Raw genomic sequence first — 23,497 nt, 5'->3', positions numbered from 1 at the left:
GTTTAAATCATAAAAGTTACTTCTTTAGTATCGTTGAAAAACACAAAACTTACAATACTTAAAGCCAAGACTTTATTTGAAGAAGTGATACCAAACCTGGTTTTTTGTTTTTTTTATACACATTTAATACTTTGTCAAGGGTGTGTATAAATGCATTGGCCCAAAGAATATATCAGATTCAGGCTTAATTGAATAGGATTAGGACGCTTGCCCGTCCGACATCTAAATCCAACTGATTTTGGGTTTGATCAGTACTTAGACTTTAAGGTCATATACATTAGGAAGGCTTGAAAAGAGATGGGAAAATGAGGTTCATACATTGAGGGGCAGGGAAAAAGGACGGGGCTGCAACATGGCTGGGGAAGGAGAGGGGGTCGCCTTCCGAAGTTGATGGAGGGAGGGGCAGGACAGGGGCTATTATGGTTGTTGAATGGGTGGTACTTGGTGGGTGAGGGGAAGGGTATGTTTTTTTTTTAAATTAACTTCACTTATAATAGATTAAACTAGTTAAAAGGGTATGTTAGGAGTATATATATAACAACGATTAAATTATTAGAAAGTAATTCAAAAATGTAATTATTTATAGCAGATCCTGAAAGATAAATTTATTTTTGAATTTAAAGACTCATAAATGTTAGTTCATAGGAGTAATTCATGCAATTGTGTTGAAAAGCTTTTATTAATTACCATTTGCTTACAATTGTTTCAAAGTTTCCTAATAATACTTGTTTTATAATATGTTATTTATTTATGGAAATTTAAAATACAATTTGTAAGCATGATACATACATAACGGGACAAACCACTACCTAATTGCATTGCATAGTGCATACTATCAACTCGGTTGTTAACCCGCAATCAGCCAATCATACAACTTTGTTATTCTATTATTATTATTTTATTTTTTAATTTCATATACCACCTTAATTTTTTAGCATATATTCTTTGTTTTATAGGCTTTATATCCCAATCACCATACAAGTAGTAGTAGTCCTAACAATGAATATTCCTTTTGACACCAATAGTCCTTCCGTATTATTGATTTAACATTTATTATTATTTTTATTCATTTTATTTATTTTATATTATTTTATTTTGAAATTAACTCATCTATATATTTTAATTCTGTTTTAAAAATTTATCCAATTTAATATCTCTCTTTAATTAATTAGTGTCAAATAGCAATCTTTTCCTTATAAACACTCCATTATTAGAATTTAGATGGGCTAGCTCCAACAAATCGATCTGTCTAAATATAAATTAAAATCTAAAATACTTCAATTCCAAGAAAAAATCTTAATAACGTCATGCTCGTTCCAACTGAATTATAAATATGAATAATTACTACATGCATTAATGAAATTGCAAACTACTAATATGGCACCATCCTAGCTAGTCCTTTAAAAGTTAGCACCAAATATTGTGCGTATTAGTACCAATATTCATGTTTTCTTACCTACCATTAATTATTAATTCACGCCATCAAGTATATTTTTAAGTCATATGTTTCGTTAAAATCGAATTTTATGTCTATATAAATAATTATTTACATAATTTTAAATTCATTTTAAAATTAAATTAGTTAATTTAGTTACAAAAAATTAAGCAAATATGTCAAATTCTCAAATCTATTTTGAATACTTTTCTATCACATTTAACATATCAAACTACCACAAAGTAGAAGTACTATAGAAGTCTTCCAATTGTAATTATTTATTGTATTTTAAAAAAATATTACTCATTTACAAGGATTACAAGTTTATTATTGAGAATTACAATTCTTTTTTACATTTTTGACTTGTGAGTATTTTTTCTGAGAATTTATTTGTGCATCTTTCTCAAATTGAGAGAATCTTTGATCATATTTTTTTTATAGATATAAATTGTCGTCTTTTTTTCCTTCCTAAACCTTAATCAGAGTGGGATACCAGATGATAATGAAAAGTTATTACTCCTTATATGCACACGGTAGTCTTATTCTAATGTCATGCTTCAACGTAAACCACCGGCCCTCCCTATCAACCCAAACGGCCAAACCTTCTTTCTTCCTCTCTAATTATCTTTTATATATATTCATCTTAAGCTCCCCAATCTTCTCCTACGCACAATTCCATTAAAAAAAATAAAAAACTTTCCATCTCCCCCTTCTTTAATTAAAAAATTAATCAGGACGACAACTCGATACTGCAACGATGTCGAAAGACTGCGGCCACCATGAGAGCAAAAGAAAGAAGCTCTATAAAAGGATTGGCGTCGGAATCCTCATATTCATTTTAATCGTCGCCCTAATTATCCTCATCATATGGGCGGTCTTAAAACCGTCCAAACCAAGTTTCACCCTCCAAGACGCCACCTTATACAGCTTTAATTTAACCAGTCCGGTTCAACTCACTACCATCTTTCAAGTCACAGTCGTGGCCCGAAACCCAAATGATAAAATTGGGATTTACTATGATAGATTGCTCGTTTACGCTAATTATCGTAATCAGCAAATCACGGTACCAACCTCAACTCCACCAAATTATCAAGATACTAATGCTGTCAGTATTTGGTCACCTTTTTTACAAGGTCAAAATGTACCCGTTGCTCCTTTTATTGGGGCTCAGATCAATGGGGAACTTCAATCTGGTGGGGTCTATATTCTGATCAGATTGGATGGACGGGTGAGATGGAGAGTTGGAAGTTTTATTAGTGGGCCATATCATATTCATGTTACTTGTCCTGCTTTTATTCCATTAGGGAACCCTAATGTTGGAATTTCTGTTGAGAAGAATGCTATTAAGTATCAACTTACCCAAGATTGCAGTGTTAGTGTGTAAACGAATAGTAGCAATCCAATATTTCGCATAAGTCAAAATTCGAGGAAGGACATGATAATTATACTCGGACCCCATTCAAAAAGTGTGTAAAAGAGTTCTCATTATCAGCTTAAATTATTAAGGTCGAGCAAGTACTATTCGTTGCGATTTAAAATTATTTTATACTTGTTCTATGTACTTTTTATAATTGTCTTGTACAATTTTATTTTATGGAGAATAAGAAAAAAAAAATTTATTGAGGAATTATTATTGATCACATTAGATGGAATATATGGAATAATAGATGATTAAAATTGAAATTGCATATGGTGTATGATTTTTTGTAATTTTTAATTTGATAAATTTTGATTATTGTATGAATAAGAAAAGGAGAGAGGGACGATTGTGTTATCTATTAGCTAGTGGAGTTGTTAGGTTGTTTTTTTAGGGGAATTCTTGATTAAATTTTATGATTTAATTATGTGTAAAGTAGTCATCAACATGGTTACGTTTTGTTTGGATCAATTCCTATAAGAAAATTGGCCTTTTAAATTATTGGCATTTTATGCATTATAATTAGCTAGGTTTGTAGGCATAGGTGAGACTATGAGAGTGAGTGAAAAATAATGACTTTTCTCCCACCACATCCAAACAAAGTAATTGAATTGGTGGCTAACAAAGATTATGGAATGAGATTATATTTTCTAGCAAACACTTAAACTTGGTTATATTGTGCATGTTTTTTTCATCTCACTTTTTTAATCTTGTCCTTCCTTTTTATGATTTGTTTGGAGGTGGTGGGGGGGTAGGCCATTGGTTTTCTCTCACTTTCATCCCTTCAATGGTACATCTTATGTTCCATTTATCTTAATAAATGGAATTAATATGGGTTAATCCAAATAAAATAAAATAAATGGGATATGGGGGATTCTTATAAATTTGTTTGGACTTTATAATTTGTATATGAAAATGATGAAACAATGAGAAAATAAAAATTAATATTTCATTTTAATTATGTTTCTCTTATAAACTATGATATAAATAAAGGTGAAATAATATGATGTGATTGAAATTTTTTTTTAAAGTTTACTGATACATCAAATCATCATAATTATAATCATAATCATAATACCTATTAAAAGTAATCACACGTAGAGAAATTTTGGTGAGTGATTGATGATTCCATGGCACAACTATTCTTTTAATATTTGAACTGAAATAGGTGAAGTATAATATGAAATTATTAAAACTCTTATATAAACTAAAATTAGAATCATAATTGTAAATTATTATAATCTTAAATTATAATTATAATCATAATTATATTCATAAAAGTTTATAAAAATTTTAAAAAATGACAATTGTCGTTTTTTAAGAGTATTGACACATGAAAAAATTTTAGCGAACAATTGATGATTACATAGCACACAACTTATTCCTTTAATATTTGTACCAAAATAGGTAAAATATGGAGTGTGAAATTATTACAAGGTAATAATTAACAAACAAAACTTAGAATCCATGTTATTTAATTGATTTTATAAAGTTATATGTTATTTTATTAGATTTGTTCAAAAATACAGATTTAAAATATTAATTTTTATATTTTTTAGATGCACCAAATTAAGATACTGATGATTAAAATATTGTATTTTAGATTAAGATTGTGTGAAAATCTTAAAGTTTGCATATGAATAAACGGGAGGAAGTACTTGTATTACCTTTTCGTAGATTTGGAAAAGGTTATGAATAAAATTATTGAGAATAAGAGTATTATGCACTTTTACTTTTCCTTCATATGAATAAATTATCCATTAAACTGCACATTGGCATGACTTCTGCGGGAGTAACGGGGAAGTTGGGGCGCATCCTAAGCCATGTGCCTTTGTTTTGTTTTCATGTGCTTCACCAACCCTTATGACTTGCGTTTACTTGACTTCATATACTTTTTATTTTGTAATAAATTCATCAATTTGTATTTTATAAAAAAATTATTATACTTTTTGAGATATTAATTATTTAGTAATTAGTTTATCAAATTTTAATCATGAAATCAAATCATCAAGAGCAAAAAGGACCAAAGTGATTAATAAATAATAGTAATGTTTCTAATTGCTATGTTTATAAGATTAATGCAAATATGAAGTACTATATTTCATTTCTAAAAGAAAATAAAAAGTGAAGCAAACATTATTTTTGAGCAACATAGTTCATTTACTTTTTTTTCTGATTAAATTTTTATATTGCTTTTGTATACTCTATTATGTTTCTCAGTTCTCGACTTTCACATAAGATCTCTTTCAGCTAAAAAAGCATATACAATACTAACACTCCTCGTTCCATAGGTTGAATATATATATTTTAAATACATAATTATTCATACTTAAACGGCCCGTTTGGTTGATGGTAATGAAGTAATGGGAATGAAATGTTGTAATGGCAATAGTAATGAAGGAATGGATATGAGAATTGGTAATGAAGATTCTTTTATTTGGTATGCATGACTAAAGAATGGTAATGGAAGATAATATTCCATTGGTTGCATTTGGTTGTTAGTAATAAAAAATGGTAATGACTCTTAGTTTCATTATTGTATATTTGTATCTAAAAGCATTATTGTATCTAAATTATTCTATCTAATGATTCTTTTTTTAATATTAATATTTTTTTGGATAATTACATACATTACCTTTTTTTTCTTCATTATTTTTTTTCTTCAGCTCGAAACAACATTACCTTATTTTATTACCACAGTAATACTTCATTACCATTACCGCCTAATACCATGTTGTTTGATGGTAATGAAAATGGCCCTTTTTGGTAATTTTATTACCTTATTTTATTACCATCCATTACCATTAAAGGCATCCAAACAACCAAAATTTTCATTACTTAATTTTATTACTATTACCGCTCTCTAATACCATGTACCAAACGGGCCGAAAAGGATTGGTACGATGGGTATTAGAAGCTTCTTTATGATAAGATAGTACTACAAAGAAATAAGTAAAGGTGAGTTGGAGAATAATTTGAAGGTCGAAATAAAAGTATGAGTGTTATATTCATGTCTCATTAGCCATATGCCCATATCAGTCCATCACCCACCAATAGTGGTGGACCCAATTGAGCCATCAATTACTATTAGCAACTTCTTAAATATGCTTTTGCCGTCTTCAACGTTTTCTACTGCTTGTTGGTTGTTACTTTATAGTCTTCTCTAATCAAGTCTTTGGACTAATATATTTATTTTTCATATAATTTATTTTATACTTTTTTTATGGTGGGTATAGTCCTACACTTCATTTCCCCTTATTGAAATATCTTTTGGGCTTATTATAAATTCTCCTTACCAGATACCAACTACAGTATAATTTTATTTAAATTTAGAATAATGATGTTTTATCTTCTTCTTAATATTTAAGATTTGTAATCCCTTATTATTATATTTATTTTGAATTTTATTCATTAGTGTATGTCTTCAGTCCGCTTATCTATTAAAATTTTTGCTTTTTGCTACTTTTTTTTGGTGCATATATGCTATATTTATGATATGTTTGCATAATACAAAATTAGATAGGAAACGGATGAACATGACGAAAAGAAAAGATGAAAAAAGTTATGGATTTTCGATTTCATTTCTTTATTAGTTGTAGCTTAGCTTGTTAGAGAAATTTATCTTTCACAAAATGTAAAATAACTCTCTTTCTTTGAATTCACGGCCTACCTCCTCATTTTCTATCTAAATATTAAGACTTTTATTTATTGTTTTTTTCATTGGTTTCTTTAATTTCCTTCATCAAATTCGTTAGCAACTACACTTAGATTAAAGGTGAGTATTATGTAACATTTATTTTCCATCCTTTTGACTTTGCTATAAAATATCTAAAAAATTTTATTTAATTTACGTAATATAATAAATTCAAATACAAAAAGAGTAATTATACTGCTTAATTAAGCACAGACTTAGGATAAAAGTATAATTCCCTAAACGCATCCTTTGGAAACGTTTAGCTATGCTCAAGTGATTAGATTATTATTTTTTTTTAAAATAACTACTCTTAATTCAGCAAGTGTACTTCAATTAAAATCTTATTTATAATTTTAAACAAATATGGAAAGAAAAATATAGTCAACTGAAATATTATTTGATTCATCTTGATACATATTTTTTATATCAAGTTTTTATAAATTTTTTATCATAATTGTAAAAATATTTACTATTAAAATAATATATTAAATAGCGTGAAAATGTAAAATGCAGTCATTATAAAAAGCACTGTCTAATAATCACAAATACTTGTGAGTGATGGTCTCTTGGGTCGGCCCATTATATATTTTTTTGAAATATGTAAGTAGATATTAAAAACAATGTAAGTAGGCATTTAAGATATTGTGAGTAGACATTAAGCAGTGGCGAAACTTGAACAAAATTTTAGGGGGGCGGAGTTAAAAATAAATTGAACGACATTAATATATAGCCAATCCATACAACCAAAAATTATAACGTAAATTTGAATCAAAGTAAAGCTCGATGCTCTTTATCCATAGAACATTTAAATCATCTATAATCTCATTGACACTATATGTCTTTGCTATTTGTCTCTAAAAGTATATTACAAAACTATTAGCAAGAAAATCATCGCTCATTTTGTTACAAAGTCTTTTCTTTACTATCTGTGTAATTGATTGTTTTATTGTTTGAGTTTTCAAGATTCAAGTATTCACTTATTCAAACTAATTATTAAATCAAAGATAAGAAAATTCAATTAAAAATATAAAACAAACCTTTATCCTTCAATTGAGGATGGTAAACTTAATTTTTTATTTTGTCAATTTCTCTCAATCGCTTTCTCTTTTTTTTTTTTCTGTTGTTAAATGATAATTTCATTCCGAATTTGGTATTCCATTATTACTTATTAGATTTTTTTTATTTTGTTCAATTATTTTCTTCCTTTAATTGTGTTGCTTTTATTTGTTGGGCTAGAATTATAAAAAATATAAATGACGATTGTATATTAAATAAAAATTGCTGAAAATCTTGGAGGGGCGAAGCCCCTACCCGTCCTAATAATGTTTCACCATTGGCATTAAGGATACAATAAGTAGACATCAAAAATAATATAAGTACACATTAAGTTTGAATGGGTTGAGACGAAAAGACATCTTTTAAAAAGACATCTTTTAAAGAGACGGTCTCTCAAGAGACTATCTACTTAATAATATGGAAGTGTTCTGTGCCATTTGTGAGCATGTTGATCATCGTGGCCCAAATTTATTACGCCCAACTTCGTCTCTTATAGACTTATACCATGATGAATCAGTTTTCAAAAACCAATGGACCGGGTTTGGAAATATCATCTGAGACAATCTCATTTACTCCTACAAGTAATATTTTAAGAAAAATGTAAATCAATGAATATTAATTAAAGTTTGGAATATGAGAATTGAGTTTTATTGCATTTAAAGAGGAAGTACCATTTTATATAAAAGTCACTGGTTTCGTACTTCACCTAGCCCATTCTCTTGGGCTACTCTTGCAATAAAAAATAGTTGGGAAATCTTGTGCCATTGGAACAAAATAAATAGATAAAAAAAAAAGACATTTTTGATAAATTGATCTAATTAAAAAATGAAATAGTTATGTTGAAATGAAGTAGTGTAAAACATAGTTTGACCGGTGACTATGTATAAAAAGATAAAAAGAAACTTATTAAATACTTTTTGACGGTTTGCCAAAGTGTTCTCAAATCTATAATGTGGCTCTAAGTTTGAGATTTGAGAACATTGCATTGTTTTATTGTTACATAAGGAGACACGAGTTCAGTGGCGCCACATGGGGCAGTTCCATGACCTATTTTCGAAGTCTATTTTCACGGTCTATTTTTCAGTTTGGCCTCTCTAGATTTTTTGATTACGTATTGTTAGTATTGGTTCAATTAAGCTTCCTACTATTAGGCTAATGTCCTTATATTGTCATTAATAAAAGCAAAGACTTGCTTTTAATAAAAAGGTTTCATCCTAGACTAGTCTTACAATTGTATGCTACATAATTGTGCCCGGTTGTCAGGGTGTGGCCGTATGGTGGTATTAGCACTCACCAACTAAGAAAGAGAAAGTCTTAGTAAATAAGATTAACAAATAATTCTTATGTGGTAAGTTTAATAGGGCGAAAGTTTTATTATTTTAATTTATTTTTTTAGTTTTATTTATTTTATTATTATTATTTTTGTCTTTTTGTAATGATTTACGAATCACGTTAATTGATTAGAAATTTTTGGCCAAGAAAATGATGCTAGTTTCAATTTAAGAATTATCAATTCTTTTTTTATATAAATTTTGAATAGATTGACTTTAAATGCACTAGATTTGAAATAAGCTTATTATTAAAATAAATTTAACGGTCTATAAACTGGCCTTTATTATATTTTGTTAGAAAAGAAGTTTATGATCAATTACAGATTCTCAAACTAAAGGAAAATCAAAATGTAAATCATTAAGGGATTTGAAGTTTACAATTATTCTGGAAGTGAGGTTCCAGTCTCATTGCTTTGAATTACAATAATGAAAATGATTTATTGTGCAAATTTTCATAATATGTACGATGTCATTCTCATGGTAATTAAATTTTGATTAAAAAAAGTTTTTTGATTCTCAATTTTTCATTACCAGTTAATATTACATGTTTAATAGTGATGCGCTCTAATTAATTTTGTAAAAAACATGAGATGGTTGGAGCAAAACAAACATGATCATTAAATTTGTCAAGAGATTTTCCTACTAAAATTACACTAACTTTTCATTATTATTCTCACTATTTAATACCTATTATCAAACGAATCGGAATCAGATTCTACACTAGTATGTAATATTTTTCCATCATAAAGCTTTTCCATTAATCATGCTGGCTTTAGGTTTATTTCTGCTAAATACAAGTTCAACCATAAGCAAAATGATCTTATATAATATTTGAGAAAAATTACCACAAAATAATTCAACTTTTTTTATGATTTTTCTATAATAATCTCACTTATTGATTAACCGTGAATAATCCCAACTTTAAAGGGTATTTACCTAGAATTAACTTGGGTAATCCGATGACCTGCTATAATAGGTAATTCACCCAAAAAATAAATTTAAAATTAATTTAAAATTAGAGAAAAATTTTGAAAATTTACTAAAAAGTTCTAAATAATAAAAAAATTCATAAATTTTTTTGAACATTTTTTTCGACATTTTATTTTAATTTATCTTTTTTTTAAAAAATAAAACTTGCTATAACAAGTCATCAGGTCACCGGATTTACTTTAGGAAAATACCCCTTAAAGTTGGAATTATTCATGGTTAATCTATAGGTGAAATTATGGTAGAAAACTTTATTATAGTAATTTATGAATTTTTATAGTAATTTTTATTATAGTAATTTTTCATAATATTTCCACATGAGAAAACTTTATTAAGGAAACATGGCGCCTTAATTTCCTAGCAAATAGCAATGTAGTCAGAATAACAAGATTATTACAAAATCCTTATATGGGTCGGGCTAGTCTAGGAAGTAGTATATCAATTTCAAATTTTAAAATATGGGTCGGGGTAACCAGGCCAGGTTGCAAGAGCCCGAGCCATTTAAGTAGTTTTTGTTTTCACAAATTTTTTTAAAAAACAGTCTACCTATTAAATATATAGACTACAAAACTCAATTAATACAAAATAAAAGGAAAATAAAAATATAAGCTAATCTCAATGGTTTATTTTTGTTCGATATAAAAAGTATTCACCTCTCTAATTATCACTTATTGTCTGATTCAACCGTTTAAAAAGTCTTGGGTTAAAACAATACTCCTAGGATTTACCAACGACCAAGTAACTAGCAATCAATAAAAAAAATAATCAAGACAAATAATCCAGGCGTTACCAAACAAACGAATACTCCTACCAAATCCAAACAGAAATAATTAATCAAACAACCAAAAAGATACTACTTTTTTTACACAAACAAAAATCATCTATACGCAAATAAACAACTAGATCTGGAAAAAGTCAAATCCCAATCCAATAAAATTCTTTATTCATATAAAAATCATAATCATCATCCCTAAAATTACTAATAAAACAAAGAAATCAAACAATAATCCTCATAATCAAGATCCAATAGCACAATATATCCAAAAAAAAGAAAAATTAATCAAAATCAAATGTCATAATGACATTTAGTCTTCTCAAAAACATGAGAAGAAGATGATGATTTCCCTTCCAATGGAACCTTCAAATCACACTTAATCTTAGGCTTCCAAGTACCAGTTTTATACAGTCCAAGCTTAAAGCGAACTCTCAAATAAATCTTGATTTGAATCTCATAAACTCCATCATCACTTTGTTTCTTATAATCAGCCTTATCTTCACTTCCAAGATTTACAAGATGATTACCTTTAAACACAACAGGTCCAAAATCAGTAGTATTCTTCTTGCCTTGGTAGAAAACCGGCGCTTCAACGGTACTAAATCTTTGCGTTTCGTAAATCGCGTTCGCCTCAATTTTGTCATAATAAACCCCAATGTGTCTATTAGGGTTTCTGATTGTGAAATTCACAGCAAGATTGTAGTTAAGATTATCATTCTGTGTGAAATTGAATGTTGTAAGAGAAGCATCTGATGCGTAGAATTTGATTTCGTGAGGACGAACAATTAGCCAAAAGATTAATACAGCTAAACCCACAATAACCAAGATTGTGCAGAGAATGGTGCAGATGCAGCTCATTATACAGTTACATAGACAATCAAAAAGACAACAGCCGCAGCCGCCACCACCACGCCGTCCAGGTCGGTTGTATGAGCGAGGTTGGGCCGGAATTGATGGGCCATAGTATGCCCCGTTTAATTCGGGTTGTTTTTGATACGACATTATAGAGGTTGATTTGCTATGAATTGTAACGGATTTGGTGTGTTTGTGAGGAATAAAGAAGATGAGATTTGTATTTATAGCCTTATAGAGGGAATGGAGATATGGAGGAAGTTGCGCCGTCAAAATGTAGAAGGATTGGGTAATGGGAATAGTGTATCGGAGTAGTTTTGAAATTTAAAAGGGAAAGTATGAGGAAGGATAGGAACATGAATGTTTTTTACGTTACACGGTAATATTTGTGTTAAATAATTAATAATTTATTGGTCGTTAGCGGACGCGTACTTGTTCAAGAAGATCCGTTGAAAAGTATTCCATATATCTATCAGTTTTGTAAAATGCATTCATATAGAAGTAATTAACATATTTTTATAAGATAAATTAATCACTTAATAATTATATAAGAGATCATTTTAACAAACTAAATATATATAAATTGGTCTAATAAAAATAATCTTATTATAAAATAGTTTTATTTAAGAATTAGAATTGATAAAAATAATGTTAAAAAGTGAAAGCAAATATGTAGATAACAGTAAAGAAATTGACAAGGACATAACAAAAATAAAATATTGCAAAACCATAATAAAACCGAAAGATTATATCACTTTATCTTAAATTGACATTATTTGCGAATAAAGTGAGTTTTTAAGAAGGTGAAAATATGATACTCTTTTAAAGAGAAAAATATATTACGTAAACAATTTTTAAAAATAAAACATGTAAATGAAATTAAAGAAATTACTATAATATTTTTTTAATTTGAAAAATAAGTTTAAATAAATGCAATAACGCAAAATAAAAACTGAAAGAAAAATGACAGACAAACAAAACAAACATCAAATCATGGATGATGACTTCAAGTTATAAATGACTTTCTAGTGAATTACGTCATGAAGGCAAATAGACCGTTTGCATTTAATTTTTTATAAAGCCATTATGGAATAATATTACAGGAAATTATTAATTGTATTTGGTGAAATAACTTATTTGATTTTTTAATTTCGTAAATATCTAGTCAGTTCAGCTCATAATCGACTGAGGTGAATTGCATCAATTTTATAAGACTCTTAACAAAATAACCAATAGTAGCTATTTGCCCACAATAATTCCTAATCAATCACCGTGATTTGTAAATCATCACAAAAAGATAAAAAAAATAATAGTAAAATAAATTAAACCAAAAAAGTTAAATTAAAATCATAAAACTCTCCCCCTATTAAATTCTAACACATAAAGGTAATTTGTTAACCTTATAAACTTAGACATCATCGTTTGCCCACGTTACTATTGACTTTTGATATTATCGTTAAAAAGGTTGGATAATTAATTAGAACCTATTAGAAATACATTAAATTAGATTTTAATTACATATTTATGTTAGACTTTAAAATTAAATGTAAGAAATAAAAATTCACTCCATAAATAAATATTGCAACTAATATGAGATAGAAAAATTATTATTCAAATAATTGATAGCTAATTGCTATTAATTGATTGGAGTTATCAATTTAACAAACAAATTTATTCAAATGATTTGACCAGTTAATCTGAACACATTGTTAGGAACTTATTTAAAAATGGTTTATTCATAATATTTATATATAACAAACTAACCAACTAATTAATTAAACACTAGCATTCAATGATTAGACTATCTAACCATTTTTACGTGTTAAAATATATTAAAATTATCCAACAAGTTATATTACAATTTCTAATATTGCAATTTTTCACACAAATAATTTATAATCTATTAATTTTTTTATTCTAAAATAAGGAAAGTTCCCATAAGCAAGAGGAAGAGACAATTAGTGACGAGAATCAAAATCCCGTTAAAATAGTGAAAGGGTTTACCTATGACTATAACCACTAAATTAATTACAAAGTAGATTCTGAACATGTGGGCGTTAATATTAAATTATAGAGGGTGATTGGTAATTGATTGTTAGCTGTTGGTGGTTCGTATTTTTAGTTAACTTATTTGACCTGCTGAAAATGTTGACTATTTTTGTTAGCTTGCATTGTTAAGCTAGCTGGAGCAATTTCTTATTTTAAATTAAAAGCTAGTTTTTCAGTTGTTTTATTTACTAAACACTTTTTAGCTGTTTGACCAACCATCAAGCCAAAGCCAAAAGTTAATCAAAAAGTTAAGTCAAAAGCCATGTACCAAATACCTATATAATATATGTTAAGTGTTAAAGATATAAAGTTGTTAGAAAAATATCAGAATGGCACAAACTTTGAAAGAATTTGTCAATTTTTACTCCGCGAAGTCAAACTATTATTTCTGTTTTTATAAACTTTAAATCATGGTCTGATATTCAGATTTAATAACAATTATAAACAAATTAAATTTCATAACGACTAATATTCACAAAATTGTTCTCAAAAAAAAAAATCATAAAATTATTCAATGTTGCTAATTCACATGGAAGTAGTCGGCGAAACTATCAAATTTAGGTAAGCTGCATGCAGTGACACGGTTGCTTATAAGTTTTAAGTTGGTGATATTGAAGGTTCTTCTTGCAGGTAGCGTCCTATAAAATTTCATATGCCCACTGTTCAAAGTTTGGCTTTCATTTTCAACTTAAATTAGCCTTAAAGTCATATTTCTTCCTTTTTTATTTGTTCATACTCTGTAAATTGTATTTGTCATTTAAAATTGTGAAGTGGATTTCCATTGGTAAAAAATTTTAAAAAAACAAATTTTTAAATCAGCCGGTTCAATGATACGGTGAGATTATTTTTATTGGGCTGACCTTTATACATTTAGTGTATTATTGTGATCACATATAATTTTAAAGTAATCAATTAGAAAAATAAATTAACTATAAGAGACTTCACCATTATAAAACAATTTTATACAAGACGAGCTGAAAAATAAAATAAGAACCGTGATGTGGGACAGTGGGAGTATAATATAGTTTACACTAGACACTTCTATTTAGTGGTTTGTGACTTTAGAACAGCTATTTTTAAGTAACGATATGTCTAGCCCATGGAATCAACCCTTGTTGAATCACTAATTACCTTATTACTTTTGCATACAACATTCAATTTTAAGGAGTATCTGCTTTATTAAAAAAATATTCCAACCTATTCATCTTAAGTGTCCCATTTACTTTATGCACTCTATCCAATGCACTTATTCAATCCTTAATATATCGAGTTATGTATAATTAAAAATTATAAAAAATTGATATTAATAATCTTTACATCAAAACGAATCAAATAAGATCCTACATGACTATGTTTTAACTTATAGGTTAATAATAAAATGCAATTTAAGAGTGATAAATGAATAGTGTCTCAAAAGTAAATAGAACACCTAAGGTGAATAGGAGAGAGTATTATTTTTGGAGAATTCAGCATTTAATGGAGCAATTATTGATTTTTTGTAAGCAAGTTTATGTTTGTAATAATTTCTTTTTTTTTATTAAAGAAAAGTAAAAATAAAAAGTATCAAAGGAAGAAGTAAAGAGATCAAAGAATATTCTAAAATCAGAAGTCTAGTAAATGATTTACTCAAAATTATAAGCGTTGCAAAATAATGAAAATTTGACTAGAGTATTTCATTCTACTCTCGCTACTGGTCAAATACAACACTACACCATTGTACAAAGAATTAAATAATAATGATGACAAATTATGCGGATAGGGCTAAAATACACTGAAAATACTAATAAATTAAAAGAAAACGATAAAAATAATACTTAAAATAGAATTATAAAAGTAAAAGAAAAAAAAAAACTCCTATGACAAACTGGAAAGGGGTAAGAATTGTTCAAGTTCCAACTTACAAGTAAGCAAGCAAAATACGGGCTATACACAACCTAGACTTCCTTATTATTGATTGTTATTGTAGGCCGAAGGTTTATTATTTGGCCCACCAAGTGAAGCCCATTTATAATAAGCAACTATAAAATCTTAATCTTATGTGAAGCCGTCTCTCGATAAGCTGACCTCATAATAAGGAATTTGTATAATTTTTCTTTTCGATTTGTATTACTTACATACTCCTTTTATTCCTTTTTATTTGTCCAATTTAAGTTTTTTACACTTTAGAAAAGAGAAATTTAAATTTGATTTTTAAAGTATATACTGAAGACAAAATATATTTATGGGATCTTGTTAGATTCGTCTTGATACAAAGAATTTTAATATATAACTTTTATAATTTTTATGATTCGTACATAGGGATATTGGGCTCAAAATTTGCTTTACAAATCGTGCAAAAAGCAAAGTGGACAAACAAAAAGGAACATAAAGTGTATGATATACATCTTACAATAAAACTGTCTCATTAGGTGCGGAGGGATGTTCAATGGCATGGGTCAATTGACCAATATTAATTTTTTTAATAAATATTAAAATTGTCCAATATAAATTTTAAAAATATTTTTGGGATTATGAGGTAGGCTAGAAGAAGGCGAAATCTAATGAAAATTGAACTCAAAACTCTATCTTAAGTGAATTGATATCTGTTTCAACAATAACAAGATCAGATTCTCAATAAATAAATAAATAACAAAATAGAGTAGTTTACAATTGTAGTCCAATATTAAAAACCTAAACCGAAAATAGCTGAAAATATTCCATGCTAGATATAACCTTATCAAGAAAAGTATGATAATTTTAATGGGGGATTTGGAGCAATTATATTTAATTAGACTGTTAAAATTTATTAACTAAAAATAACTTGAATTTTTATATTGGAAATTTTGTAATTATATACAAAATTTTGTAGTTATATAAAAAATCTCATCAAATTTGTGAATAAAGAAAAAATCGGAGGCTTAAGCTGATCATAATTAATAAGAAATCATGTAATCATTGTCAAAACACGATAATAATGAGCACGAACAGCACGCCTCGTCTAATTTTATTTTTATGACGACAATATTCATAGTACTTCGACATTATAAATATGATATTTAATTTTTTTGAAGTGATAAAATATTGCAAATATATAGTTATAACGTTGAAAAAACTACTCATGATTTCATAATCCATAATTAGTTAACTAAAAAATGAAATATCATTGATTTCTTGATAATAATAAAAACATAAATTAAGAAAAAATGATAAATCACGCCTACAGGTTACAGCTATACATTCCTACACAATTCTAAGCTACTTACCTATGATCTATTTTCTAATTAACCATGAAACTCAAAAATAAAAGTAATGAAAATTCGAGGATTATGAATTGATCCTTTTAATCTTTATAACATAAATTTGATTCTCACCGGGTACACGAATAAACATACTAATTAACGACTATTTTACACATTATCGGTGATCGTTAATAATATCTAACTGGTCTAACTATGTTCTCTCGTCGGAGAGGCTGCCGGAGTAAAGAAAGGAGGAGATGTACAAGGAGTTAAAAAAGGCGGTTCGACGCCGAAATCGGAGTCACTCACCATAATAATAACCTCGGACGAGTCACCAAGATGTTCATAATTATCACCAACGATTGATTTTTTATTTTCCGCTAAAACAGAAGTAATTTCATCAATTTCAATACCTTCTTTTTCTTCTTCTTTAATGGTGAATAAAACCCTTGAAGGAAGTTCATAAATTCCCTCCAATTTGAAGATTTGAGAGTGAGAATTGGGAACAATTGTTGGTGTCGTAGTGGTGGTTGTGGGTTTAATTCGACTGATTTTGTGGCGGAATTGTTGTCGGCGACGCCATAAGAGGTAAAGGAGTTCGGCTAGAAGAGCTAAAAGGAGAAAGGACAATACTAAAGTGAGTATGATGCCAAATTTGCTTAAGCATTTCATGGTGTTTTTGTGGAGGTTTGTGTTGTTGGGGTGTTTTTTTAAATACTAAGAAGATTTTTAGGAGTGTTTTTTGGAGTGCGCCAGTGAGTCGAAAATGAGAGAAATTGACCCACTAGCGTAACCCGGTTGAGATAATGGTTGTGTTGTGTCAAGTCATTTGACTCATTTTACTACAATAGTGTTTGTCCATCGTGTCGTCCTATGATTCACCATTTAAATATAAGATCAATTTACTTGCAATATTGAAATATTTAGTATTGTTTACTTATTTCTCTTAATTTATGATTAATTTTTAATTTATAAATTAATATATAGTCAATTGAAATCTTGTTTGATTCCTATCGATATAAAGACTATTAATATTAAATTTTTATAATTTTTTAATATACATAACTATAAATATTAAGAATTAAATTATTTTGAAACGGAAAAAGTATAATATGAAGTACATGGTTTATATCGTATTTATCATGGCTCGTGTCAAATAATATTGTGAGAAATCATGTTGTTGTGCCTCAAGCGTGTAGGCCTAGCCTATTTTCATCTTTAGATAGCTTTAGAACATATTTAAGCATAGGGAGGAAAGTTTAGTGTCATTTGATTAAAATTTTTTTCAATTTCTAACCTAATGTAAAAAAAATATTATGCTATGTTTGAGAACAATGATTTCATTTGAAAATTTGAAATTGGCTCAAATTTATTGTTTGGCAAATTAAAAATTTTTAAATTTGGATTTGAATCAAATTCCATCGTTGTTTTCAAAGTAGTTAAAATTGAGGATTTAAAAATGACTACCAAAACCTTGTCATTCTCAAATTCTTCAATTATGATTTCATAATTAGAATTAATAATTTGAAATAAAATATTTGTTCCCAAACACTACTTTAGAGAGTTCAATGTTGATAGTAATTTAATTAAATGATACGGAATATGCCCTCATCCTATTATACTAGTATTCTAGATTTGTTTGTATCGAGTAGTGTATGGGAAAATAAATTCTAAAAATAGCAAAAATAAAAGCAAATTTGTATTTATTTTATAAATAATACAACATATATGCTATTTATTAAATATATTTGAAATAGCATATAAAATTTTCAAGTTATTTACCAATAATTTTCTATTTGTTATACTCTTGTTTCACTTATTTTGCGTTATTTAAAGAAAAAAATTCTTACATTATAATTTAAAATGATGCAAAATGAGTGACAAACAAATTAAGCGATACAAAAGAGCAATTCTTCTATCTCAAAGAGATTTTCGCACATTTCTTTTTAGTCCGTTTCTTTTACTTTGCTATAATATTCTTTTTATAAAAATGTCTCTACTTATTTATTTTATTTTATCCGCACATTTTGACTTTACTTTATCCTTACAATATGTTAATCTTTGTAAAATACTCTCATCTATTTACTCTAAGTGTCTTATTGACTTTTAACCATTTTTAGATGGTTAAATGAGATCACATGTAAAATAGGAATAGTATAGTATTTTTATATTTTGATAGGAGTTAAGTAGGATTAGTAAATATAATTATGTTAAAAAATTAAGCTTAATTAAAGTAAATTAATAAAATTAATATGTTCAAAATAAAAATAAGACACTTAAAATAACTTAACTTAATAAACACTTGCTGTGAATAAAAAAAAAAACTCTTAAACGTTAAAGAGACGACACTACTTTGGAGTTAGGAAAATGGAAAAGGAATGGGATACGTAGTAATAATTACCATCATTATTTCAAAATAAAATGAAAAAAAAAATGACGAAAAGAAAAAGGAAAAAGTAAAAGTTAATTCTTTGTTGTCACTGTCTGGATTGATTTTTGATACTAAGTTTAAAGTGAAAAATATGGAGAGTATAGGCTTTTAACTTGAACGACTAAAGACCAATATATAACCAAGCACATGAATACAGAAAATAGGTTTGCAATGATTTTTTAAAATATACATAATAGCCAAATAAAACAAACTATCTACAATAAAAAGTGAAGTAGAATTAAAGAGGCTAAATTTCTTGAATTTTGCTATATTTTTATTTGGAAGAGTTATTAATTTTGGTTGGTAGTTTATGAGAATTGACAAAATTTTCTATAAGTATTACTAAAACTAAATATTGTAAATGTCATCACCTTTCAAAATTGCTTACGTGTCATCTTTTTAATAAAAAATTTTCCTCTACACCTTAATGATGTTGTCATTGTTATAATGACTACTGTTAAAATCTTTGACTTTACTACTTTCTGAATATGACTATAATATTATCTATATTGATTGATTTTCTACTTTTTAGGTCACATCATTTAATGTATTAGAAAGTCATAGAAAAATATTTTATTTTATTTTTTTCAAGTTTTTTATAAAATCTTTATAATGTTTTTTATTAAATTAAATGAGTATAAAATACTTTAAGATGGGTTAAAACATAAAGCCGTAAACTTTTTATTCTTATGTTTATACAAATATATCAGAAATTTTGATAAAATCGTACATCGCACGAGTATATACTATTATCTAGTTAAGTAAATAAAACGAAATACTTAGAATGGGATGAAGTAATATATGGAATTTAAGATCGAGATTAGAGGATTGTGAAATATGAATCCATATTTTAAATAAAATATTATAATAAAATGGAATTGGCAACTAAAAAATTAATTTATTCTCTATGTCCTTATTTTTTTTTTTTGAAATGTCTCTGTTCCTATTTGATGTTAAAAGAAACGCTATGAAAATAAAAAAAACTTGAATCTAAAGATGATTGAGATATTATTTTATTAAATAATAAAATTAATGGAGAAAAAGTAGACATAAGCATTAACATAATATAAAAATAAAATTAGTGAACAAGATATAAGTACCAGAAATATTAAAAATATCAAAATAAAAGTTAGTAAAAAATATACGATGATCATAAGCATTATAAAAATATTAAAACAAAATTAGTGAAAAATTTGTAAAGATCATAAATATTAAAAAATTATTAAAATTAGAATGACTAAGACTAACAAAGTAAAAATATAATTTAAATAGAAAAATTATTTAAAAAATTAACAAATATAAATAACCTAAAATGAAAAATAATAATATCAAAAAAGGGTAGTGTTGTCTTAATGTTTCCCGTTGGCTTAATGGATAATTTCATGAGATTTGCAGGCGTGATGATGAAGCTTAATTTGTTTTTTTATATAAATAAATAAATAAAAGCTATTTGTCTTGTATGAGAGTATCTTATCATGAATTAGACTTATTTAATTAACTTATTTCTCTAATTTTTTATTTTAAATTTATAAGTAATTACTTATAGATTAAATGTACATGAGTCAACTTTATAAATATAATTTCATCATGAGACCGTCATTTTTAAAAATTTGTAAATAAATAATTCTTTTTTGAAACACAAATTCTTAAATGAGATGGTTTCATGAAGACTATTTCAATTAGGCCAATACATATACATTTAGAATATTTTAGTAATTACTTACAATTTTAAATTGATTACTTAAAAAAATCAGTTAATTATATAAAACATATTACTAGAAAGTAATACGATGATATAAGACGAGTTGTGTTTGATGAGAGAGGGTGAAGCTTGGGCGGCAAGGTGCAAAATCCCGGGCTGGATTGTTTGTGGATCTTCTTTTCTGGATTATCAAATGACTAAATTGTCCCTTGGAGGATTCGGTTGATTTTCAATGAATTAAAATTACAACTTAACAAATTATGAATTTATCATTACGTAGTCATTATCGTCATAAAATAGCTTAAAATTTATATGTAATTTTTTCATTAAAATTTTTAAATTAATTTTTTATAAATTGGTCAAAGAACTTTTCATATTATATATATTATAGTTGTGAAATAATAACTAAAAACTAATAAGTGATGAAAAATAATATTTCCCTTTATTAAGATTAAGGTATCCATTATTTTTTGGCATTATTCAACATTAATTTTTATCTTGTATTTTATTTTTTATTTATACATTAAAATATAGTTTAATGATATATTTTTTATTCATCTCAATCTAAATTTTATTAAATATTAATTTTTTATGTTTCTTAACCAAGCATAATTAGAAATATTTAGATTGAAATAGTGATTCAGTAAGTGAAAAACCAAATGAGATATTTAATTAGAATAAGAGGGAGTAGATTACCTCAAATTTATATAATTGATTAAAAAAATTTCACAAATTTTTGAAAAAAATGATTTTAATCAATTGAATCGTGTTTGGATAGTTTTTGATTAAGTTTCATCATCAGGTCAAAATTTAACAGGTCAAGTCTTGTTTTATTTAATGATGTTCGATTATTTTATATGAAAATACAGTTGGTTTCTTGAGATATCGTCTCTTTGAGAGACGTCTATTAAATCTAGCTCATTTAGAGATAAAAATAGTGGACTGATTAAATTAGGGTTGATATCTCAAAAAGACTGTCTCTTACAAATATCTGTGATAAAAACATTAGAAAGATATAAACCAAGGGATGTTACCACCTCAGGGCCAATTTAGAGATGGCAACCTGCTACATTGGGTTAGTAGGCCGTGTGCCAAAAAGGTCAGGCCGAAGCAAAGTGGGGCCTTGTAGAACAAAAAGATATTGGCACCCATGTTTGTATTGATTAGGCTTGTGCCGGGCCGAGTATCTTCATTACAAAATTTCATATCCATTGGGCTACCAATAAGCACATCATTTGATTTAGAAGAAAATTTGAAATACTTAAGCAAAAAAAAAAAATTAATTAATAGAATTAAGTTTTAAACTTACTCCAAAAGTAAGCGTGAAATTTTCATACCTGAGGTTTGGGGCTGTTCGCAGTTACTAACTGTGAACAGATCAAAAAAGACAAAATAGTTGTTCGCACTTACTAACTGCGAACAACTATTTGACCTGTTTTGACCTGTTCGCAGTTAGTAACTGCGAACAGCAACAAGACAAAATAGTTGTTCCCAGTTACTAATTGGAAACAACTATTTTTGTCTTTTTTGACCTGTTCGCAGTTACAGACCCAAACCTCAGGTTTGAAAATTTCATGCTTACTTTTGGAATAAGTTTAGAACTTAGTTTATTTAATCAATTTTTTTTATGCTTAAGTATTTCAAAAATTCGATTTAGAAACGGTGCACATATAAGTATGGACAAATTTTTAAATAAGACAGTTTTACAGTGAGATAATTTTTATTGAACTGATCCAATATATATATTTTAAAAAAAGATTTGATCAATCTCTTAAATTTTTTTAAAAAAACATTAGGTGCCATTATTTGACGATTGCAGTTCAATTTTCATGGATAATAACTAGCTCTAATCATCAATTCAGTGGAAAATAAATTATACTCGCTAGTTGTAAGATATGATTCGTCATAATAATTACTCCCTTAATTACTCCCTTCGTTTTCTAATATTCTTCCTATTTAGAATATTCTAATTTAAAGAAAAGTTTAATTAAGACTTTTAAGACATATATAGATGATTTAATATATTCATCTCGTTAGATTTGTCTTAATGTAAACTTTTTTATATATATTTTTATAATTTTTTATGATACGTATTTAGAGATATTAAAATTCAAAATCTAATTAAAAATTATGCTCAAAGAAAACGGAAAAAAGATTTGGAAAGAAGGGAGTATTTGAATTTATTATATTTATTCATTGAGTCCTCACAGAAAAGATAACTTAATAAATTCGATATAAAATTTGAGTTGAGTCACTCACTTCCATATATAGATAGTATAACTTTGATCTTATAAAGAAAAAAAAAAAAAAACCGACGATTAGTTGTCATATGCGACGTTACAACATAAATGCAACTAATATTGAGAATATAGTCGTTTCATATCAAAGTTTGGGGTTAAATTTTCAGTAAGCACTCTAACGTATGAGGAACCTCTTACCCACCACTCAAAACTCTACATACGGTTTATTCGTTAATCATACTTTAGTATTGCATGGAATGTTCACCGCTTCAATCATCAACTTAAAAATTTAGTTGAATTATTAAGCTTT

The 23,497-nt window shown here is 27.2% G+C and overlaps 3 protein-coding genes across 3 annotated transcripts; 1 reads left to right on the top strand and 2 right to left on the bottom strand.

Annotated features, from left to right (window-relative positions):
- Window positions 1-1,907: 1,907 nt before the first annotated feature.
- Window positions 1,908-3,062, top strand: LOC130814152 (NDR1/HIN1-like protein 1). Its single transcript, XM_057680203.1, has one exon. It carries the CDS (start codon window positions 2,193-2,195, stop codon window positions 2,817-2,819), a length of 627 nt encoding a protein of 208 aa, XP_057536186.1. The 5' UTR covers window positions 1,908-2,192; the 3' UTR covers window positions 2,820-3,062.
- Window positions 3,063-10,835: 7,773 nt separating this feature from the next.
- LOC130814151 (NDR1/HIN1-like protein 3) lies at window positions 10,836-11,920 on the bottom strand. The gene has a single exon (XM_057680202.1). It carries the CDS (start codon window positions 11,695-11,697, stop codon window positions 10,987-10,989), a length of 711 nt encoding a protein of 236 aa, XP_057536185.1. The 5' UTR covers window positions 11,698-11,920; the 3' UTR covers window positions 10,836-10,986.
- A 4,957-nt stretch (window positions 11,921-16,877) lies between these two features.
- LOC130814150 (uncharacterized) lies at window positions 16,878-17,616 on the bottom strand. Its single transcript, XM_057680201.1, has one exon. The coding sequence runs from the start codon at window positions 17,484-17,486 to the stop codon at window positions 17,022-17,024; it is 465 nt and encodes a 154-aa protein (XP_057536184.1). The 5' UTR covers window positions 17,487-17,616; the 3' UTR covers window positions 16,878-17,021.
- Window positions 17,617-23,497: the final 5,881 nt, after the last annotated feature.

Source organism: Amaranthus tricolor, chromosome 5 (assembly GCF_026212465.1).
Source record: "Amaranthus tricolor cultivar Red isolate AtriRed21 chromosome 5, ASM2621246v1, whole genome shotgun sequence".
NCBI lineage: Eukaryota > Viridiplantae > Streptophyta > Magnoliopsida > Caryophyllales > Amaranthaceae > Amaranthus > Amaranthus tricolor.
The sequence above is the reverse complement of the archived record's forward strand: the minus strand, read 5'-3'. Positions and strand labels throughout refer to the sequence as shown.